This window comes from Mizuhopecten yessoensis, unplaced genomic scaffold (assembly GCF_002113885.1).
Source record: "Mizuhopecten yessoensis strain PY_sf001 unplaced genomic scaffold, ASM211388v2 scaffold10941, whole genome shotgun sequence".
Taxonomy (NCBI): Eukaryota; Metazoa; Mollusca; class Bivalvia; order Pectinida; family Pectinidae; genus Mizuhopecten; species Mizuhopecten yessoensis.
In genome coordinates this window covers 34,733-60,375 of record NW_018408798.1, presented here as the reverse complement: position 1 = coordinate 60,375, position 25,643 = coordinate 34,733, and the positions used below count along the sequence as shown (strand labels likewise).

Below are 25,643 nucleotides of genomic sequence, written 5' to 3'. Positions count from 1 at the left end.
TTCATTATACATACAAACCAAAGTGTCCAGACTAACAAGGTTCCATGGTACACACAAACCAAAGTATTCAGACTAACAATGTTCTGATCTACACACAAACCAAAGTGTCCAGACTAACAAGGTTCTCATCTACACACAAACCAAAGTGTCTAGACTAACCAGGTTCTCATCTACACACAAACCAAAGTGTCTATACTAACCAGGTTCTCATCTACACACAAACCAAAGTGTCTATACTAACCAGGTTCTCATCTACACACAAACCAAAGTGTCTAGACTAACAATGTTCTGATCTACACACAAACCAAAGTGTCCAGACTAACAAGGTTCTCATCTACACACAAACCAAAGGGTACAGACCAACAAGGTTCTGATCTACACACAAACCAAAGTGTACATACTAACACGGTTCTCATCTACACACAAACCAAAGTGTCCAGACCAACAAGGTTCTCATCTACACACAAACCAAAGTGTACAAACCAACAAGGTTCTCATCTACACACAAACCAAAGTGTACAGACCAACAAGGTTCTCATCTACACACAAACCAAAGTGTCCAGACTAACCAGGTTCTCATCTACACACAAACAAAAGTGTACAGACCAACAAGGTTCTCATCTACACACAAACCAAAGGGTACAGACCAACAAGGTTCTGATCTACACACAAACCAAAGTGTACAGACCAACAAGGTTCTCATCTACACACAAACCACAGAGATTTATAAAAAAAATGAAAGCATGAAAAAGATTATTTTCAGCAATCTCTTCTCTGAGTTTATAAAAAAATATATCGGGTTTTGTTGTGTTTGGGGTCCTAAGGAGTGGAAGTTAAGGCAATGAGGACCTGCCTGATATTATCCATACTTATGCAACATGGTACATATGTCTACACGGGGAGCAAAAGGCTGGTTTATTTATTAATATATTCTATTCTCTTGGTGAGACATTAACTGCCGTATAAACACCATTCTGTGTCAGTTAGACCTGTCTTTCTTATTGTTTTTATGTCTGGGAGATGTGTAAATATGGTCATAGCTTCATCAACATCAGTCAGACTTGTCACATGCCTATTCAATTTTGATTCTTAGTCACAGGTCAGTCCGTTTTTGTCTTTTCCACATGACTGTAATATACTGAGTCTTGGTCACATGACAGTTAGATTCTGTGTCTTGGTCACATGTCAGTCAGATTTTGTGTCTTGGTCACATGTCAGTCTGTTTTTGTCTTGGTCACATGTCAGTCAGATTTTGTACCTTCGTCACATGTCTGTCTGATTTTGTGTCTTGGTCACATGTCAGTCCAATTTTGTGTCTTGGTCACATGTCATTCCAATTTTGTGTCTTGTTCACATGTCATTCCAATTTTGTGTCTTGTTCATATGTCCTTCTGATTTTGTGTCTTGGTCACATGTCAGTCCAATTTTGTGTCTTGGCCAAATGTGTATCAAATTTGTGTCTTGGTCAAATGTGTGTCCAGTTTTGTGTCTTGGCTAAAATGTGAATTCAAATTGTGTCTTGGTCACATGTGTCCAATTTTGTGTCTTGGCCAAATGTGTATCCAATTTGAGTCTTGGTTAAATGTGTGTCCAATTTGTGTCTTTGTCACATGTGTATCTTATTTATGTCTTTGTCAAATGTGTTTCCAATTTGTGTCTTGGTCACATGTGTATCCAATTTGTGTCTTGGTCAAATGTGTGTCCAGTTTTGTGTCTTGGCTGAAATGTGTGTCCAATTTGTGTCTTGGTCACATGTGTATCCAATTTGTGTCTTGGTCAAATGTGTGTCCAATTTTGTGTCTTGGCTGAAATGTGAGTCCAATTTGTGTCTTGGTCAAATGTGTGTCCAGTTTTGTGTCTTGGCTGAAATGTGTGTCCAATTTGTGTCTTGGTCACATGTGTCCAATTTTGTGTCTTGGTCACATGTGTATCCAATTTGTGTCTTGGTCAAATGTGTGTCCTAGTTTGTGTCTTGGCTGAAATGTGAGTCCAATTTGTGTCTTGGTCACATGTGTCCAATTTTGTGTCTTGGCCGAATGTGTATCCAATTTGTGTCTTGGTCAAATGTGTGTCAAATTTGTGTCTTGGCCACATGTATATCTAATTTATGTCTTGGTCAATTGTATCTCCAATTTGTGTCATGGTCACATGTGTGCCTAATTTTTGTCTTGGTCACATGTGTGTCCAATTTGTGTCTTGGTCACATGTGTGTCCAATTTGTGTCTTGGTCACATGTGTGTCCAGTTTTGTGTCTTGGTCACATGTGTGTCCAGTTTTGTGTCTTGGCTAAAATGTGCTTCCAATTTGTGTCTTGGTCACATGTGTGTCCAATTTGTGTCTTGGTCACATGTGTGTCCAATTTGTGTCTTGGTCACATGTGTTTCAATATTTGTGTCTTAGTCACATGTGTATCCTTGGTCACATGACAGTCTGATTATGTGTCTTGGTCACATGTCAGTCTGATTATGTGTTTTGGTCACATATCAGTCTGAGTATGTTTCTTGGTCACATGTCAGTCTGATATTGTGTCTTGGTCACATGTCAGTCTGATTATGTGTCTTGGTCACATGTGTGTGTGTTTTGTGTCTTGGTCACATGTCAGTCTGATTATGTGTCTTGGTCACATGTCAGTCTGATTATGTGTCTTGGTCACATGTCAGTCTGATTATGTGTCTTGGTCACATGTCAGTCTGATTATGTGTCTTGGTCACATGTCAGTCTGATTATGTGTCTTGGTCACATGTCAGTCTGATTATGTGTCTTGGTCACATGTCAGTCTGATTATGTGTCTTGGTCACATGTCAGTCTGATTATGTGTCTTGGTCACATGTCAGTCTGATTATGTGTCTTGGTCACATGTCAGTCTGATTATGTGTCTTGGTCACATGTCAGTCTGATTATGTGTCTTGGTCACATGTCAGTCTGATTATGTGTCTTGGTCACATGTCAGTCTGATTATGTGTCTTGGTCACATGTCAGTCTGATTATGTGTCTTGGTCACATGTCAGTCTGATTATGTGTCTTGGTCACATGTCAGTCTGATTATGTGTCTTGGTCACATGTCAGTCTGATTATGTGTCTTGGTCACATGTCAGTCTGATTATGTGTCTTGGTCACATGTCAGTCTGATTATGTGTCTTGGTCACATGTCAGTCTGATTATGTGTCTTGGTCACATGTCAGTCTGATTATGTGTCTTGGTCACATGTCAGTCTGATTATGTGTCTTGGTCACATGTCAGTCTGATTATGTGTCTTGGTCACATGTCAGTCTAATTATGTGTCTTGGTCACATGTCAGTCTGATTATGTGTCTTGGTCACATGTCAGTCTGATTATGTGTCTTGGTCACATGTCAGTCTGATTATGTGTCTTGGTCACATGTCAGTCTGATTATGTGTCTTGGTCACATGTCAGTCTGATTATGTGTCTTGGTCACATGTCAGTCTGATTATGTGTCTTGGTCACATGTCAGTCTGATTATGTGTCTTGGTCACATGTCAGTCTGATTATGTGTCTTGGTCACATGTCAGTCTGATTATGTGTCTTGGTCACATGTCAGTCTGATTATGTGTCTTGGTCACATGTCAGTCTGATTATGTGTCTTGGTCACATGTCAGTCTGATTATGTGTCTTGGTCACATGTCAGTCTGATTATGTGTCTTGGTCACATGTCAGTCTGATTATGTGTCTTGGTCACATGTCAGTCTGATTATGTGTCTTGGTCACATGTCAGTCTGATTATGTGTCTTGGTCACATGTCAGTCTGATTATGTGTCTTGGTCACATGTCAGTCTGATTATGTGTCTTGGTCACATGTCAGTCTGATTATGTGTCTTGGTCACATGTCAGTCTGATTATGTGTCTTGGTCACATGTCAGTCTAATTATGTGTCTTGGTCACATGACAGTCTGATTATGTGTCTTGGTCACATGTCAGTCTGATTATGTGTCTTGGTCACATGTCAGTCTGATTATGTGTCTTGGTCACATGTCAGTCTGATTATGTGTCTTGGTCACATGTCAGTCTGATTATGTGTCTTGGTCACATGTCAGTCTGATTATGTGTCTTGGTCACATGTCAGTCTGATTATGTGTCTTGGTCACATGTCAGTCTGATTATGTGTCTTGGTCACATGTCAGTCTGATTATGTGTCTTGGTCACATGTCAGTCTGATTATGTGTCTTGGTCACATGTCAGTCTGATTATGTGTCTTGGTCACATGTCAGTCTGATTATGTGTCTTGGTCACATGTCAGTCTGATTATGTGTCTTGGTCACATGTCAGTCTGATTATGTGTCTTGGTCACATGTCAGTCTGATTATGTGTCTTGGTCACATGTCAGTCTGATTATGTGTCTTGGTCACATGTCAGTCTGATTATGTGTCTTGGTCACATGTCAGTCTGATTATGTGTCTTGGTCACATGTCAGTCTGATTATGTGTCTTGGTCACATGTCAGTCTGATTATGTGTCTTGGTCACATGTCAGTCTGATTATGTGTCTTGGTCACATGTCAGTCTGATTATGTGTCTTGGTCACATGTCAGTCTGATTATGTGTCTTGGTCACATGTCAGTCTAATTATGTGTCTTGGTCACATGTCAGTCTGATTATGTGTCTTGGTCACATGTCAGTCTGATTATGTGTCTTGGTCACATGTCAGTCTGATTATGTGTCTTGGTCACATGTCAGTCTGATTATGTGTCTTGGTCACATGTCAGTCTGATTATGTGTCTTGGTCACATGTCAGTCTGATTATGTGTCTTGGTCACATGTCAGTCTGATTATGTGTCTTGGTCACATGTCAGTCTGATTATGTGTCTTGGTCACATGTCAGTCTGATTATGTGTCTTGGTCACATGTCAGTCTGATTATGTGTCTTGGTCACATGTCAGTCTGATTATGTGTCTTGGTCACATGTCAGTCTGATTATGTGTCTTGGTCACATGTCAGTCTGATTATGTGTCTTGGTCACATGTCAGTCTGATTATGTGTCTTGGTCACATGTCAGTCTGATTATGTGTCTTGGTCACATGTCAGTCTGATTATGTGCCTTGGTCACATGTCAGTCTGATTATGTGTCTTGGTCACATGTCAGTCTGATTATGTGTCTTGGTCACATGTCAGTCTGATTATGTGTCTTGGTCACATGTCAGTCTGATTATGTGTCTTGGTCACATGTCAGTCTGATTATGTGTCTTGGTCACATGTCAGTCTGATTATGTGTCTTGGTCACATGTCAGTCTGATTATGTGTCTTGGTCACATGTCAGTCTGATTATGTGTCTTGGTCACATGTCAGTCTGATTATGTGTCTTGGTCACATGTCAGTCTGATTATGTGTCTTGGTCACATGTCAGTCTGATTATGTGTCTTGGTCACATGTCAGTCTGATTATGTGTCTTGGTCACATGTCAGTCTGATTATGTGTATTGGTCACATGTCAGTCTGATTATGTGTCTTGGTCACATGTCAGTCTGATTATGTGTCTTGCTCACAGGTCTTTTAAGACTGATTATGTGTCTTGGTCACATGTCAATCTGATTATGTGTTTTGGTCACATGTCAGTCTGAGTATGTGTCTTGGTCACATGTCAGTCTGATATTGTGTCTTGGTCACATGTCAATCTGATTATATATATTGGTCACATGTCAGTCTGATTATGTGTCTTGGTCACATGTCAGTCTGATTTTGTGTCTTGGTCACATGTCAGTCTGATTTTGTACCTTTGTCACATGTCAGTCTTATTATGTGTCTTGGTCACATGTCAGTCTGATCATGTGTCTTGGTCACATGTCAGTCTGATTTTGTGTCAGGCAAGTGTCTGTATTATTCTGTGCTTGTCACATGTTTTGCAGTTTTTAGTCAGACTTGAGGGTTAGTCAGCCTTAACTATGTGTCTCTTGTTCACTAAGATCTGTAGATCAATGACAAGAAGCAGTCTGGGACAACATGACATATTACTTTGTAACTCCATCACCTGTATGAAAAATCAATATTGTGATCAGTACTTATATATTTGTTAAGGTACATATTTACTTAACAGTGAGCATATAGGTTGATACTCATTTTTTATGCATGAGGCATCTGTCGGACAGTGTCCTGTTTATAACCCTGTTAAAGTACATTCCTGTTTGTCAGTTGGTCAGGGCCACTACAATCTACCAGTTTTCTTATTAAGTATGATGACGACATTGTACTAAGGACCCCTGATCCAGTAAGTGTAATATCCCCAGAAGATTCTAAATTAGGTTTCATACATTCTTCAAAATATAAATAAAATTTTGTTTATAAATTTTAAGTTCCAAAACATACTTTTATCATTCAATACCAATGAGCTATATTCTTGTAATAAATGATGGGAAAAATGTGGTTCTAAACAATCATTTCTTAAAACTAGGAAATTCTCTTTATCTGATTATCTACTGCAAAATAATCAATAGTTTTCCAAACTACACAAAGGTTGTGTGTACGTATAGGAATGTCACGTTAAGTTAGCTTAAATTCTGTGAATTTTTCAACTCTAAATTTCAAGGTTGTGAAATATTTACACATTTTGCTATCAAAGTGAAACAATTTAAGACACAGAATTATTCACTGATGTTGTCATAGCAACAGACGTATTTCGACTCAGAAACAAAAAACAAGTTTAATAATTATCACGAATTGTTGCATCAGAAAAGAAGGAGCATGAATTCGACACATGTTATGTATCAAAGATTGTAGAATTCTAAGATATTATCAAATTACAAAGCCCTTAGACAGCACTGGGGCCTGATTGATTGAGATGTAAGTGAAAAACTGAAGATACGCATGTGGTGGTTTGAAGTACGTTAATTTCCCTGAACCAATATTTCACACATGTGCTTCAAATGTCAGAAAACAATTTATTCAGGAGACGATAAATTCACGATATGTAGAGGAATCAATAAGATGTATGCCTTGTTTGTATCTGCGTGAATAAATATCAGTGAGATAAAACCCCGTCTCTGTCAGTAAAATACATGTCAAATACAACATAACCTGTTCTACTGATAAAAGGATAGACAGCCGTAAGGCTGTTGTTTAGGCCCCTTGTCTTCAGTTCAAATAGTGCATCAATACCCTATCCATTTTGTCTGTGAACAGATTAAGTTGAATTCTGGTCCAAAGTATTTTTTGGAGTCTAACTAAAGGAGGTAAACATTTGTTTTTCTATTTTTAATTGTTTTACCACGAGCAAAGCCTTAAGTCTTTTAGGGCCAAATGGTGAATGATAACAAGACTTCTTTTTCTGAAAGTTTGTAAAAATGTCAAAGACTTACCACATTTTTCTAAGGGATGCTTAAATAAAAACTACATGTTGATTTCAATGAAACAGTTTTTTTGTACCTATCTTGTAATGACCTTTCTGATCTTACACAGGAGTAGGTCAGGTGAGGGGGGGAGGCAGGGGGTTATAAGAGCTTTATACACAAAGAAAAAATCCTATTTCTTGCAATAAATAAAAGAGTTTTTCATATAAAATTTTGCAAAAATACCATTAGTTGAACAAGAGGTGAAGAGGGCCTGCATCGCTCACCAGGATATTTGAGCAATCATGGGGAATTGTTCTCAATTAAAGCAACTTTTGTGCTGTTGAGCTAGAAATGTTAATTTAGATTAATGTAATATTAAATTATGGCACATGCATTGTCTAATTTCGACAAAATCATTTTTCTTTCCTTTTTGTTTCTTCTTGAAATTTATTGAGCAGGCTTATAATGTATTAATTTATATTTTTATATTTCTATATCATCGTACATAAATAATTCATTAAAGTAGTGATGGTACAGGAGTATTGGAAATTTAACCTATTAACTTTGAGCTGATCCACTAATGGCTTTAAAGTATCCTGTCAATATAGGGATGATCAATACTTCCCACCATTAACACACTACAGCCCCTTGAAATATGACTGATGATCCAGAAAAAACTCAGGCTAGCTACTGAAAAGAGTACCCTAAAGTGGAAATATATTACATGTCTTCAGAAATGTTCATACAAACCACATGTTGCAATGCATTCACAGATTTACAGTTGTTTAGATTTAGAGTATTTCAAAACAGGTATATACCCAAAAAAGACAAACGAAAGCTTCATAGATAGAACTCCAGACCTTATACACTAGCTGGCTACCAGCCCCTAAGTTTTTATGAAGAATTTCTCGACTGCATTTTACTACTAGCTTATCTCCGCCAAGTTTAGACCTTAGGTCTAGAATCAGACATTCAAGTGATCAACGTTATTAGAGGATTAACAACTCAGTATTCTATAGTTGGGGGCCAGTCTACTTACACTGACAATCCTCAACCTTACCAACGTTGTTATCAAGGAATTATACAAGCACAACATCAAAATGAAAGATGAATTCCTTGACAAGGAAAGCAACTCTTATCTGGAAAAACTCAATTTCATTGTTTCATCTTCTTTAGAAAAGGCAGCGTACTTTAATTGGTAAATATAGCTCTGAAGGGGTACTCTTCTTCTTAAATAAACTGATGTAGTGGTACTATGTCCTAAGGTAAACGGTGCAACCTCAGTCTTTCCTATCGGATGTAGTGGTACTATGTCCTAGGGTAAACGGTGCAACCTGTCTTTCCTATCTGAGCAGTGGTACTATGTCCTAAGGTAAACAGTGCACCCTCAGTCTTTCCTATCTGAGCAGTGGTACTATGTCCTAAGGTAAACGGTGCAACCCATAGTCTTTCCTATCTGATGCAGTGGTACTATGTCCTAAGGTAAACGGTGGAACCTCAATCTTTAATATCTGATGTAGTGGTACTATGTCCTAAGGTAAACGGTGCAACCTCAGTCTTTCCTATCTGATGTAGTGGTACTATGTCCTAGGGTAAATGATGCAACCTCAGTCTTTCCTATCTGATGTAGTGGGACTATGTCCTAGGGGAAACGGTGCAACCTGTCTTTCCTATCTGATGTAGTGGAACTATGTCCCAAGGTAAACGGGGAAACATCAATCTTTAATATCTGATGTAGTGGTACTATGTCCTAGGGTAAACAGTGCAACCTGTCTTTCCTATCTGATGTAGTGGAACTATGTCCTAAGGTAAACGGGGCTACATCAATCTTTAATATCTGATGTAGTGGTACTATGTCCTAGGGTAAATGATGCAACCTCAGTCTTTCCTATCTGATGTAGTGGGACTATGTCCTAGGGGAAACGGTGCAACCTGTCTTTCCTATCTGATGTAGTGGAACTATGTCCTAAGGTAAACGGGGCAACATCAATCTTTACTATCTGATGTAGTGGTACTATGTCCTAAGGTAAACGGTGAAACCTCAGTCTTGCCTATCTGATGTAGTGGTACTATGTCCTAGGGTAAATGATGCAACCTCAGTCTTTCCTATCTGATGTAGTGGTTCTATGTCCTAGGGTAAACGGTGCAACCTGTCTTTCCTATCTGATGTAGTGGAACTATGTCCTAAGGTAAACGGGGCAACATCAATCTTTAATATCTGATGTAGTGGTACTATGTCCTAGGGTAAACGGTGCAACCTCAGTCTTTCCTATCTGATGCAGTGGTACTATGTCCTAGGGTAAACAGTGCAACCTGTCTTTCCTATCTGATGTAGTGGAACTATGTCCTAGGGCAAACGGTGCAACCTCAGTCTTTCCTATCTAATGCAGTGGTACTATGTTCTAAGGTAAACGGTGCAACCCATAGTCTTTCCCATCTGATGCAGTGGTACCATGTCCTAAGGTAAACGGTGCAACTCATAGTCTTTCCTATCTTATGTAGTGGTACTATGTGCTAGGGTAAACGGTGCAACCTCTGTCTTTCCTATCTGATGCAGTGGTTCTATTTCCTAAGGTAAACGGTGCAACCCATCGTCTTTCCTATCTGATGCAGTTGTACTATGTCCTAGGGTACACGGTGCAACCTCAGTCTTTCCTATCTAATGTAGTGGTACTATGTTCTAAGGTAAACGGTGCAACTCATAGTCTTTCCTATCTTATGTAGTGGTACTATATCCTAGGGTAAACGATGCAAGATCAGTGTTTCCTATCTGTTGTAGTGTAACTATGTCCTAGGGTAAACAGTGCAACCTGTCTTTCCTATCTGATTCAGTGGTACTATGTCCTAGGGAAAACGATGCAAGCTCAGTGTTTTATATCTGTTGTAGTGTAACTATGTCCTAGGGTAAACAGTGCAACCTGTTTTTCCTATCTGATGCAGTGGTTCTATTTCCTAAGGTAAACGGTGCAACCCATAGTCTCTCCTATCTGATGCAGTGGTACTTTGCCCTAGGGTAAACGGCACAAACTCAGTCTTTCCTATCTTATGTAGTGTTACTATGTCCTAGGGTAAATGATGCAACCTCAGTCTTTCCTATCTTATGTAGTGGTACTATGTCCTAGGGTAAACGATGCAAGCTCAGTGTTTCCTATCTGTTGTAGTGTAACTATGTCCTAGGGTAAATGATGCAACCTCAGTCTTTCCTTTTTGATGTAGTGGTACTCCTTACCTTAAAGTCTATGAAGTTTCTTTATAAAAATCTTCTAAGCACATCAATCAAATCAATTATTTGGGACCTTGACTTTGGTATACCACCTTACAATGGTTCATTCGTTTTTGAAGTATTACAAAGATAACATCAATTAAGAACCTCTAATTATACAGCAAAAAAATGTCTTCAAATAAAGAGATAGCTTATTCTCTCTTGTCAACAACGGTTATTAAAAATAAGTAGAACACTGACAGGCCAACAAGGACCCTGCCATGTGTCTGATTGGTCCCTGAGCCCCACCCCCCTCCCAGTATAATTTCAGTAAAAGTAACCTTAATTGACTTTGACCTTAAAAACTTTTAAATGGCTATTGCACATCTACATATCGTATCACAGTGTATCACCATGTGAAATTTCCGAGAGATTAGAAATTTGGATTCCCAGATGAGGACCACACTCCTTCTATCTTCAGTAACAGTGACTTTGATTTTGACCTGAGAATATTTTTAAACCTTGTTTGTACATCTACATTTCACAGTGTGAAACCATGTCAAATTTCAGAAAGATTTTTCATATTGGCTTAAGAGAAAGTCTCTGGAAAGGAAAGTGTGGATGTAAGGATAGACAGATTGACACCTGATTACTATAGGGCACCTGCATCTCCAATACAGGGCTCCAATAAAATAGAAATACTATTTAAGTTGACAAATCATTTGCGATGGCTGTATTGTAATTGGCTATAATAACAATAGCCCATGTGATTTACGTAAGACCTACGCCCTGTAAGCCTTGTGTCAGTACTGTGATCTTTCATTACAGCAAAAGGAGGATAGAAATATTGATAAAAGATCCATTATTCCGGCACATTACACATAATCAATACCCAAATCCAAATGAATGAGCCGAGAATTACGTACAACTACGCCATACTGTTGTATATATATAGCGCATGTCTACATCCATGAAGTGGTACGCAGCCTCAAAGTAAGACAACAATGTGTGGGGATATCGGAGGTTACGAGATAGATACATGTAAAGAAGGGGAGCAGCTGTTATTGATACATCTTCGTATAAACATATGATAGATAAGAACCAGGACTCCATACACAGGAGCCGTACTGTTTAAAGTGTCAAGTCATACCGATCAGTTCAACACTCCAATTCTTCAGTATTCGTTAGATTTGTCCATTGTTGTTTGTCATATTCATTTTCATTTCAACAAATTCATTGTTTATAACCAATGGATTGGACAGTGAGCGAGCCTACATGAGTCCCTTCCAACAATAGGTCGTTTGCTGCATAATTAAAAGATCCATCTCATTACTTACATCAAATGATCAATTACACCTCGATTTAGTCAGTTTATCAATTTATTCAGCAGAAAATAAGACGATGATCAGCCAGGAAAAATTGCTATCATATCTAGCCTGTAGTGATGTAAGGTCTAGCTAGAGTGTGACAACGTTGTATCCCAGCCATAGACAGATCAACTGGGACAAAACATTTCTATAAATCCTATCGGAGTCAGCTACAATACCTGATGGAATCAAACACCAAAAGGAGAAAAGAAATTGTTCACGATACACAGACAAAGTATAGCACAGGTTTAAATCCAACTATGTATATCGGAGTTTGGTTTAGACATGTTATACGTTATTTTGTGTTTTAAATTCTCCACTTATGATTAATACCTCAGATGTTTAGATAAGTAAATCTATGTCATGCTGAAGAAGATGTATCTATACTTCATGTTGATTAGGACAGTAACAGCTCTACAACCGTGACCTGCTAATCACAAAAACAGTGACAGCACTACAACCATGACCTGCTAATCACTAAAACAGTGACAGCTATACAGCCGTGATCCGCTAATCACATTAGGGCAGTGACAGCTCTACAAGCGTGACCTGCTAATCACATAAACAATGACAGCTCTACAACTGTGACCTGCTAATCACATAAACAATGACAGCTCTACAACTGTGACCTGCTAATCACTAAAACAGTGACAGCTATACAACCGTGACCTGCTAATCACATTAGGACAGTGACAGCTCTAAAACCGTGACCTGCTAATCACACTATAGGACAGTGACAGCTCTACAACCATGACCTGCTAATCACAAAAACAGTGACAGCTCTACAACCGTGACCTGCTAATCACAAAAACAGTGACAGCTCTACAACCGTGACCTGCTAATCACAAAAACAGTGACAGCTCTACAACCATGACCTGCTAATCACATTAGGACAGTGACAGCTCTACAACAGTGACCTGCTAATCACAAAAACAGTGACAGCTCTACAACCGTGACCTGCTAATCACATAAACAATGACAGCTCTACAACTGTGACCTGCTAATCACAAAAACAGTGACAGCTCTACAACCGTGACCTGCTAAACACAAAAACAGTGACAGCTCTACAACCGTGCCATGCTAATCACAAAATCAGTGACAGCTCTACAACCGTGACCTGCTAATCACATTAGGACAGTGACAGCTCTACAACCATGACCTGCTAATCACAAAAACAGTGACAGCTCTACAACCGTGACCTGCTAATCACAAAATCAGTGACAGCTCTACAACCGTGACCTGCTAATCACATTAGGACAGTGACAGCTCTACAACCATGACCTGCTAATCACAAAAACAGTGACAGCTCTACAAATGTGACCTGCTAATCACAAAAACACCAGTTCACACAGAGGTCACAATAGGAATCTAGGTTGGAGTATCATACCGAGAATAGATAGAAAGAACACCCTTTTTTAGAGGTGACCTATGTTTATATCTCAAGGTCACACCTATTTCAAAGTTTAACTTTGTATGGAAGTAAACATGACTGGAAGTCACCCTGATATAGAGGTCACACCTATTTAAGTATCAACTTTATATATGTATACAGCTGAAGGTCACAACTATTAATTTGTCACATATGTATACAGCTGAAGGTCACAACTATTAAATTGTCACCGAAGTATACAGCTGAAGGTCACAACTATTAAAGGTCACCCATGGATACAGCTGAAGGTCACAACTATTAAATTGTCACCAAAATATACAGCTGAAGGTTACAACTATTAAAGGTCATCTATGGATACAGCTGAAGGACACAACTATTAAATTGTCACCTATGTATACAGCTGAAGGTCACACCTATTAAAGGTCATCTATGGATACAGTGGAAGGTCACACCTATAACGATCTACAGGCCAACTTTATAAACACAAGGAAGTCCAAATAGATAATAGATGTAGCCTAGGCTACCAGTGTACACTCAGTGTTATAACATACAGTGTACACTCAGTGTTATAACATACAGTCTACACTCGGTGTTATAAAATACAGTGTACACTCAGTGTTATAACATACAGTGTACGCTCAGTGTTATAACATACAGTCTACACTCAGTGTTATAACATACAGTGTACACTCGGTGTTATAACATACAGTGTACACTCAGTGCTATAACATACAGTGTACACTGGGTTTTATAACATACAGTGTACACTGTATGTTATAACATACAGTGTACACCCAGTCTTATAACATACAGTGTACACCCAGTGTTATAACATACAGTGTACACCCAGTGTTATAACATACAGTGTACACCCAGCGTTATAACATACAGTGTACACTCAGTGTTATAAAATACAGTGTACACTTAGTGTTATAACATACAGTGTACACTCAGTGCTATAACATACAGTGTACACTGGGTTTTATAACATACAGTGTACACTGTATGTTATAACATACAGTGTACACGCAGTCTTATAACATACAGTGTACACCCAGTGTTATAACATACAGTGTACACTCAGTATTATAACAATTAGTGTACACTTAGTCTTATAACATACAGTGTACACTCAGTGTTAGAACATACAGTGTACACTCAGTGTTATAACAATCAGTGTACACTTAGTGTTAAAACATACAGTGTACACTCAGTGTTATAACATACAGTCTACACTCGGTGTTATAAAATACAGTGTACACTCAGTGTTATAACATACAGCGTACACTCAGTGTTATAACATACAGTCTACACTCGGTGTTATAAAATACAGTGTACACTCAGTGTTATAACAATCAGTGTACACTTAGTGTTATAACAATCAGTGTACACTTAGTGTTCTAACATACAGTGTACACTTAGTGTTATAACAATCAGTGTACACTTAGTGTTATAACAATCAGTGTACACTTAGTGTTATAACAATCAGTGTACACTTAGTGTTAAAACATACAGTGTACACTCAGTATTATAACAATTAGTGTACACTTAGTCTTATAACATACAGTGTACACTCAGGGTTATAACATACAGTGTACACTTAGTGTTATAACATACAAGCTGTTATATTCTTGTAGATATTGCCTTATATTTTTTAAATTTAAAAAAAAGGGAAATATCAAGAAAAATCAAATTAAATCAAACAGTACAGGAAGTGAAGAAGCGCTCACTGTCTCTTGTATTGGGCTTCTGTTATCCTCCATTTTTTCCGTATGGCTTTATCTAATGAACTGTTTGTATTTTTATTTTACTATGAAAGAAATAGTTTAATAAAAAAAAATGCCTAGAGATCACATTGTATAGAGAGCTGCCTGTATTAAGGTCAAACTGTTCTGAATTTAAGTGCTAAGTAACACCTACACACAGACACCATCAGTTGAATAGGGCATTCAGAAGCCATTACGTATATCATAACAGAAAGGCTCTTCTTTAGGCACTTCAAAATATTGGTTTCATGCCTTTTTTCTGGCGTTTCATGTTCTTGGAGAATTTACAGAAGATATACTAAGTAACTGTGGCGTGCCAATAGAAGTATTGCTCAGTAATTAAAAACAGCCAAACCTTAATACGGAAGTATGTTGATTGTTACTAATGCTGAAGGCGTTATCAGGTGGTTCCTCTTATACAGGAACGTTGAAGGGTCAAAAACGTACAAATTCAACGATTCTTTTAAATAAATGTGTACATTTGTTTGTTTTGGGGATCTGAATTTTATCAGACTATGTACTGCATGTTAAATGTTTTTTTCCAACCCAGCTGCCATAAAGTAAGTATAATTGCATTTAATAAATTGGATCACCGAATTTAAAAAATGTAGCTTTCAGTTTTTATTTGGACAATTTTGATATTATCAGTGATTCAAATTAACTTCTACCTTAATGCACAATTAGCAAGTGAAGATTAATACAAGAGACTTCTAATGAGTTTCGTAAAAAACTGTTTGTAGCAAAAAACACATATACTATTGCCTAATTTTCAAAAGCTACAACTAAATATGGCTTTTTCTTTAAATATGCCTCACATACCCCAGTCACTTTAATACATACATCTGCAATAACGTAACTTTCTCCAAATTTATAAGTGTTCATTTTACGATCAGTTTGAAACAGAAAAATAAATGTAATCTACTTTAAAACAGTTATTTACTTGGAAGAAGAAAAAGTAGCTTAATTTACTAACTAAATATCTGTGCAAACCTGTAAAGTTGACAAGGCATTATTAAACAGGATTCCTGGAAAGCTGTAAGCTTGACTATAGTGGCAAACAAATCATCAGAACTATTTTTTTCTCTAGTAATTAAAATATAGAAAACATGTTCATTTCTTCTAATAAATCTTATAAAAACAGAGAGCAAAAATCATGGTAATTAGTTTTATAGATATCACACATACGAAAAAAACCTGTTCAATACACTAACCAGACTTTTTCAGAGGTTACCTAGATGTATATCACACGTAATTGGTATATGTATATTTCACATAATTAGTATATGTATTTATGTTGAATGGTTCGCACCTATCAGTCAAGCAGCAAGCTATGTAATAGTACGATAGTCAATAAAAACCAGAAAGACATAATGATTGAAAATGGCCGTTTTTATTAAAACGACATAACATAAAAATACATGTACGACATAACATAAAATACATGTTACAATACATGTATTGAACACCCTCCTGAGAAGGTGTTCCATAGACTGCATTTCATAATCAAATGCAATGCCATTCTCCTAATGACTATAGTAGGTGAGGGGACAAGAAAACGCCAAGAAAACGCCCAAACCTTGAATAACTGTTAAACATACCATGAGTATTATGACATCATATAAAATTAGAGGTGTAAGGGGACGGTGGTTATTTCACATAATTAGTATATGTATATTTCACATAATTTTCAAATGTTTATTTCACATATTTGGTATATGTATATTCATATAATTACTATATGCATATTTTACATAATTATCTTATGTATAATTCACATATTTGGTATATGTATATTTCTTATTATTTGGTAAATGTATATTTCACATATTTGCTATATATATATACTGTAAATTTGCGGGTATAGTGCGCAGGTACGTTTTTTGAGTAAGATTTGAAGGATATTTTTTTTGAAAATAATTAACTGGTATCAAACTGGAAAAGTAGCATCAAAGGTGGCTTGGTGTTTATAACGCCGATTAATTAACAATTGATTTATTGGAGTCAACAAGCCCATGAAGGTCTCCCTCCGTACCGCTTGGAATGAGTGGATGATGGACGAATCCTGCAGAAACCAATGAAGAAAGTGTAGCTAATTCTGATGCTAGAGAATCGTCGATCAACTTATGTTTTCGACATCTCAGCAGGTTTCCCATAATTATAAAAATGTAGTGTTTCAATAACAGGCTCCATTCCATGTTAGTTCTGGGTTTTTTTACCAAATCTTGATCTCACGTCTAACACTACGTGATCGATAACCTCGTGTGTTATTTCAATATTTTAAAATGAAGCATCATAAAAATAGTGTATTCTGCTTTTATTTTTTTCCCTTCAAATAGATTTGAAGGGGATGTATTGAATATCCATGCTTCTAGTATAAACATATTTTTTATAATCCCTTTACAGTCAAATCAGTCTGTAGTTCTACCAGTGCAGTAGCTAATTACTGCATTGTAATTTGTATTAACCGAGGTGATGAGAAGTGTCAATAATTTTCGCTGAAGCATGGCGATCCTACCTAGCCTATTGTCCAGGGATCAGACGGCGTCAGTGGTTATAATGCCCTCCGGTCAACTTACCTGTAAAAATTCTACCTGTGCCCAGCTAGTGTTTGTCGCTAAATCATCAGTCATTATTATTCTCTTTATTGCCTCCAAAGATGAAGATTACAAAGTAATGTGGACATATATACAAAGTATTTGGTGCATATATACACGAATACATAATATGCATTACATAAATATACACTTTTTAATCTTCAATCTGACAACTCCAAACAAAATTATTTGAAGGGAGGTAATCCAATATGGTGGACCTGAAACTCGAGAACGATAACCCAAGAATGACTAGTCTCGTTCAACCAATGAAAATACATGAAATCATTCTTTTTGAAGCATTTTCTTACATTTTTCTCATTAATAGTGAAAACATGGATACTTCAGGAATGCATATACAGGTAATTTTTTAATGAATTAAAATATTTAATGTAATTTTGGGCCACTCAAATTCTGACTTCAAAAGTTAAAAAGGGTGTGTCAACCTTTTACCAATGAACATTTTTACCAGAATCTCAGTAAGCCTCGTTATGATGTCACAAAATGAAAGCACTGGGTTTGACCAGACTCTCTATTCGGCGTAGCTTGCGCAGGCAACAAGAGTCTGGTTGAACGAGACTAAAGAATGACTTGTTCCTGCGTATAGTGTGCACCCCCTTTTTGACATGACAATATTTACCTAAAAATGTGTGCACTTTACTTGCTACGGTATTTCACATATTTGGTATATGTATATGTCACATACAGCATTTGGTATATGCATATTTCACATATTTGCTATATGTATATTTTATTAAAAAAAGAACTTTTCATATTCTATATTTTACATATTTGCTATATGTATATTTCACATTTTTGCTATATGTATTTTTCATATATTTGCTCTATATATATTCTGCTGACCTTTGCACTGATTGATTACAACAGGTCAAGTCACACTGCCTCACAATAGTATATATATACCTCATCACTTATTCATATTATCTCTGCCAATGCAGGCCGTTGAGATGTAAACTTTGCAGAAAAACAAAGGCTGCGTCTAATATACCACACTTTAATATTTAATGGATATGTAGAAAATCCATGAGAAATTCGGTATGGAAACGAGACGAACATGTCTAGAATTATGCAGAGTAAACATTTTCTCCCTTTTACTTTGACAATGTACCAGCTTTATGTGTCTATAAAGGCTGCTCAATGGAGAAAACAAAATATGTGGCAATGATAGATGGTCTTTAAAGACAGGTGGTAATTCTTAAATATGTGGTAATGACAGATGGTTTTTATAGACAGGTGATAATTCTTAAATATGTGGTAATGATAGATGGTCTTTAAAGACAGGTGGTAATTCTTAAATATGTGGTAATGACAGATGGTCTTTATAGTCAGGTGATAATTCTTAAATATGTGGTAAGGACAGATGGTCTTTATAGACAGGTGGTAATTTTTAAATATGTGGTAATGACAGATGGTCTTTATAGTCAGGTGATAATTCTTAAATATGTGGTAAGGACAGATGGTCTTTATAGACAGGTGATAATTCTTAAATATGAGGTAATGACAGATGGTTTTAATAAACAGGTGATAATTCTTAAATATATGGTAATGACAGATGGTCTATATAGACAGGTGGTAATTCTTAAATATATGGTAAGGACAGATGGTCTGTTGATAGACAGGTGGTTTTCATAGAAAGGTTGTAATTCTTAAATATAATGTGACAGGCAGGTGTTCTTTATAGACAGATGTTCTTTATTGACAGGTAATAATGCTTAAATATGTCGTTACATACAGGTGGTTTTTATGGACAGTCAACAGTTCTCAAATATCTACTTACAGATAGGTGGGCTTTATAAACAGGTAAGTTCCTAAATATGTGGTAAGGGACAGATGGTTTTTATAGACAGGTGATAATTCTTAAATATGTGGTAAGGACAGATGGTCTGTGGTTAGACAGGTGGTTTGCATAGAAAGGTTGTAATTCTTAAATATATTGCAACATACAGGTGGTTATATTAGAAACAGGTAGTAGTTCTTAAAATGTTTTTTAAAATGTTGTGAGAGGTAGAATTATTATTTGTTCATAGAATTAATGAGGTTTCTTTACAACAGGTGGTCTTTATTGACAGTCATTCTTCATTATATGATTATATAAACATGGTCTTTGTAGACAGTAATTCTAGTCTAGTGTATTCATATAGACCTGCCCTCTACAGACAGATTTTTAGTATTTTTATATATCAGGCAATGTCAAACAAGTGGTCTTTTATAAGACCTGCCTCCATTATATAGAAAAAAGGAACACTTAGGATATTGTTAATTAAATCTGCACAGCTGATATCCCGAGGTTTTTACCTGATGCAAATAGAGTAAATAGCTACACACACAACATTACAGACAGGGAATCTTACCTGACATTGGCTAGCGTATGACGTCGGTTCCGACTGTAGATACTGCTGTGATAGGCCTTCAGGTTGTGGAGATCACCGGACTCAACCTGCATTGTGGTAAAAAAATACTTCCTCAACTCAACAGTTCATGTAGTAATCCTTAATGTAGGGGTAGCGAAACGTAAACAGGTAAAAAAAACTCCCATCCAACTATGTACTTTTTATGGCAGACACAAACAATGATACACTATTATAACAGTAACACAACTTGTTTTTACATAATCCTGGAATGAACACACAAATATTCTTATGCCTTCCCTGGTTTAGAGGATAATCAATTCCTCAGGTATTTTACTCCAAATCCTATACGGATGACGTAAAGAAAAGCTAATCGTATGATCCTATCATAGGCTTCCAGTGAGTGAACTTATCAGGTATCCCCGACAAATCGGTCAATTAACTTTTGTACGCTACCACTGTGAAACTTTCTCTGCACATGTATTTGAGGTTTCCTCTTCACATGAATCTCTCCGGTGATAGAAGGGTGTAGGATCACAACCTCTGCACATAAAACTATGGGATAAAAAGTCGGTACCGCGACCACCTATTAATATTGGTGTATTGGTGTAACCGATACAGTAGCAGTAAGAAACCTAAACACACATGGCCTGTCACTAGGGCATCACCCTAAACACCAAGGTACACAACCGCCAGGAAGATGAGGAAATGCAGTGTGATCGGCCCCGGTGTCACTGTGCACCGGTTCCACAGAGTCCCGGAGAATCGATCAATTATGATGAGATGATTGTCAATTGTTTACATAAGACGTGTAGTAGTTGGATTGATACAGGGAATATATAGAGGCTGATGTCTTCATTCCCCCACATACATGATATCTGTTCCAGTAGCTGGTGCTGCTGAATGGTTTATCTCCGCCTCTATAATGATGAGGCCCTGTCTAACTAGAGCTGTATGGTTATGTAAGGCTCTGCTGTCGGTTTATGCACATCACCATACAACCATGGAAAACTTATTGGACAGAGTGAATTTCTTCTTTAGCACTTAGCACTCTACTTCTTGGAAGGAAAGGACTACTTTAGATTATTCCCTGATGTATTAATCTTTGAATAGTTTCACCTGCATATTGTACTCTGATCTGTTCCGAGTAATATACTCCTGTTTGTACTCGGTATGTACTCCAAAAGTGTTACTCCAATCCTTAACAAGTGTATTGCTCTATGATATGTTCCTGGTAACTGGCTGTCCTCCTCCTGCTGCAGTATAAACTATATGAAAGTTTAGTTTCTTTCACACTTAGTATTATACCTGAGATTATACCTGTGTTTGTTTTCCAAACTTAGGTACTTGCCTTATGTTTCCTCTTTAGTTATACCTATCTGTCAGTGGGTATCATACTCTAATCTATATCAGTGTAATAGTGATCCTTCAATCAACACTTAATTCTTCGCAATTATTTAAAGATCCTTTGTCTCAGAAGTGCAGTAAACACACACATATTCCCGCGGGAAAACACTCCAACCACTAACATGAAGCAGAGGTCTCGGAGACAAGCCAGTCACACCATAGACCCAGAAGCTTTCTACACCTGCCACCTCTACTGTTGGCCCCGACACGGACTTTGTAGATCCGGTGAAAGTAAAGCAGTTATAATAACCACACGTTTATGCAATAATCGCCTGGAGCTTGCACAGATAAATTACCACCTCTATGCAATCTCTTCACCACAAGTGTCATTCAATATTTATGTAATGTTTAATCAAATGCAACCTGGTACCCCATAGGATAACCATCGGTTTCCGATCATTTCAAGGTTGTTTATTATGCCTCCTGTTGGGTAACTTTACACACCATTTTTATTATTCCTGTATTGGGAAACTGCTGGAGTAAAACATCTACTTCCGTACTAATTTTCTTAACAATTGATGTGTGTGTGTGTGTACAAACCAATCTTTTCATCAATAGAACACACAGAGGTATGGAATAGCTAATGCAAATCACAGACAAATATCTGGATCCTACTCTGATAAACTCTGCCTTTGGATATTAATCCATTGGAAAGTAAAATGTCGTTCACCATCCCAACAAATCCTTATTCTTTGCTCAGGTATGTTTTTTATGCTAATTCCCTGGACGTTAACACTTCACATACCTATATACAGGTATTTGTTATGCCCACTGCTAAAGCTTAGCGTCACATGCATGAATGTCTCTGGATGTCCAACAGAACCCAGCGCTCCCGGCCGAGATCGCTCCTTTATAAATACATCAATAGATATAATTGCAGTTTTTCAAAGCTGAATCCAACAAGAACATTCACTTGTAGCAGTATGAGCGACCACAGAAATCATTTCAGTAGAAAGGTTGCTGGAGGTATCAATCTCTGTTCTACCAGTACATTCAGGCTTATTAACTCGGCATATTCCAAAATTGAATAACACTGTGGTAGGCTCAAGTTAATGAAGTACAATGACTTGACCATAATCCACAGGCCATATCAGTTCTTGTAATCCTGACATAATTCTGTAAGCTCTTTAAACGATCAATGTAACATGGGAGAGTGAGGTCAGACGTTATTAGAGGGAGGCCTGCCTATAAATCACGGTATACCTAAGTTACAGTAAAGCACACCATACCTACAACACTGGAGAAAATTCAAACATATGCATGGCCACAGCTGGGGAGTGTGTGTGTCTGTCAAGCAGATATTACAGGGAGTATATATATTGTAAGTAGTGCTCCAGTTTATATAGATTGATATATTAAAAAATGTTATCAAAACTAGTACTAACTGGTGTCATTTACCCTTTACAACAACTTAACAAAAAATAATGTTGTGAAGTATATAAGATTTTATGTACCAACTCACTAAAAGCTTTTACTTGTAATTGAAAACAAATATTTAAAGATATAATCCATGATTTTAAACAAAAAAGAACACCTCAGTTTTTAAAAAACCTATTTTAATCATTAAAGTACATTTGTATATCAACTGACAACTAGGAAAACTTGCTCTATCACAAACTGACAAATATTGAGAAAAAAACCTGTTCTATCTGACCACCAGACTAACACTGATGGTATACACCAGTTCTATCTGACCACCAGACTAACACTGATGGTATAAACCTGTTCTATCTGACCACCAGACTAACACTGATGGTATACACCTGTTCTATCTGACCACCAGACTAACACTGATGGTATAAACCTGTTCTATCTGACCACCAGACTAACACTGATGGTATAAACCTGTTCTATCTGACCACCAGACTAACACTGATGGTATAAACCTGTTCTATCTGACCACCAGACTAACACTGATGGTATAAACCTGTTCTATCTGACCACCAGACTAACACTGATGGTATAAACCTGTTCTATCTGACCACCAGACTAACACTGATGGTATAAACCTGTTCTATCTGACCACCAGACTAACACTGATGGTATAAACCTGTTCTATCTGACCACCAGACTAACACTGATGGTATAAACCTGTTCTATCTGACCACCAGACTAACACTGATGGTATAAACCTGTTCTATCTGACCACCAGACTAACACTGATGGTATAAACCTGTTCTATCTGACCACCAGACTAACACTGATGGTATAAACCTGTTCTATCTGACCACCAGACTAACACTGATGGTATAAACCTGTTCTATCTGACCACCAGACTAACACTGATGGTATAAACCTGTTCTATCTGACCACCAGACTAACACTGATGGTATAAACCTGTTCTATCTGACCACCAGACTAACACTGATGGTATAAACCTGTTCTATCTGACCACCAGACTAACACTGATGGTATAAACCTGTTCTATCTGACCACCAGACTAACACTGATGGTATAAACCTGTTCTATCTGACCACCAGACTAACACTGATGGTATAAACCTGTTCTATCTGACCACCAGACTAACACTGATGGTATAAACCTGTTCTATCTGACCACCAGACTAACACTGATGGTATAAACCTGTTCTATCTGACCACCAGACTAACACTGATGGTATAAACCTGTTCTATCTGACCACCAGACTAACACTGATGGTATAAACCTGTTCTATCTGACCACCAGACTAACACTGATGGTATAAACCTGTTCTATCTGACCACCAGACTAACACTGATGGTATAAACCTGTTCTATCTGACCACCAGACTAACACTGATGGTATAAACCTGTTCTATCTGACCACCAGACTAACACTGATGGTATAAACCTGTTCTATCTGACCACCAGACTAACACTGATGGTATAAACCTGTTCTATCTGACCACCAGACTAACACTGATGGTATAAACCTGTTCTATCTGACCACCAGACTAACACTGATGGTATAAACCTGTTCTATCTGACCACCAGACTAACACTGATGGTATAAACCTGTTCTATCTGACCACCAGACTAACACTGATGGTATAAACCTGTTCTATCTGACCACCAGACTAACACTGATGGTATAAACCTGTTCTATCTGACCACCAGACTAACACTGATGGTATAAACCTGTTCTATCTGACCACCAGACTAACACTGATGGTATAAACCTGTTCTATCTGACCACCAGACTAACACTGATGGTATAAACCTGTTCTATCTGACCACCAGACTAACACTGATGGTATAAACCTGTTCTATCTGACCACCAGACTAACACTGATGGTATAAACCTGTTCTATCTGACCACCAGACTAACACTGATGGTATAAACCTGTTCTATCTGACCACCAGACTAACACTGATGGTATAAACCTGTTCTATCTGACCACCAGACTAACACTGATGGTATAAACCTGTTCTATCTGACCACCAGACTAACACTGATGGTATAAACCTGTTCTATCTGACCACCAGACTAACACTGATGGTATAAACCTGTTCTATCTGACCACCAGACTAACACTGATGGTATAAACCTGTTCTATCTGACCACCAGACTAACACTGATGGTATAAACCTGTTCTATCTGACCACCAGACTAACACTGATGGTATAAACCTGTTCTATCTGACCACCAGACTAACACTGATGGTATAAACCTGTTCTATCTGACCACCAGACTAACACTGATGGTATAAACCTGTTCTATCTGACCACCAGACTAACACTGATGGTATAAACCTGTTCTATCTGACCACCAGACTAACACTGATGGTATAAACCTGTTCTATCTGACCACCAGACTAACACTGATGGTATAAACCTGTTCTATCTGACCACCAGACTAACACTGATGGTATAAACCTGTTCTATCTGACCACCAGACTAACACTGATGGTATAAACCTGTTCTATCTGACCACCAGACTAACACTGATGGTATAAACCTGTTCTATCTGACCACCAGACTAACACTGATGGTATAAACCTGTTCTATCTGACCACCAGACTAACACTGATGGTATAAACCTGTTCTATCTGACCACCAGACTAACACTGATGGTATAAACCTGTTCTATCTGACCACCAGACTAACACTGATGGTATAAACCTGTTCTATCTGACCACCAGACTAACACTGATGGTATAAACCTGTTCTATCTGACCACCAGACTAACACTGATGGTATAAACCTGTTCTATCTGACCACCAGACTAACACTGATGGTATAAACCTGTTCTATCTGACCACCAGACTAACACTGATGGTATAAACCTGTTCTATCTGA

General features: G+C 37.6%; 1 protein-coding gene across 2 annotated transcripts in view; it reads right to left on the bottom strand.

Moving 5' to 3' along the window:
* LOC110463904 (cAMP-specific 3',5'-cyclic phosphodiesterase 4C-like) overlaps positions 1-25,643 on the bottom strand; it is a 382,464-nt gene that overhangs the window by 343,755 nt on the left and 13,066 nt on the right. The window contains exons 1-2 of one of the 2 annotated variants that reach the window (XM_021518834.1): positions 20,416-20,810; positions 19,963-20,048 (exon numbers count right to left, since the gene is read on the bottom strand). In XM_021518834.1, the coding sequence (XP_021374509.1) occupies positions 19,963-20,048; positions 20,416-20,439 (110 nt within the window). In that variant the 5' untranslated portion in view covers positions 20,440-20,810. Of the gene's footprint in view, positions 1-19,962; positions 20,049-20,415; positions 20,811-25,643 lie in introns of those variants that run through there. The other variant, XM_021518831.1, reaches the window with a different exon arrangement.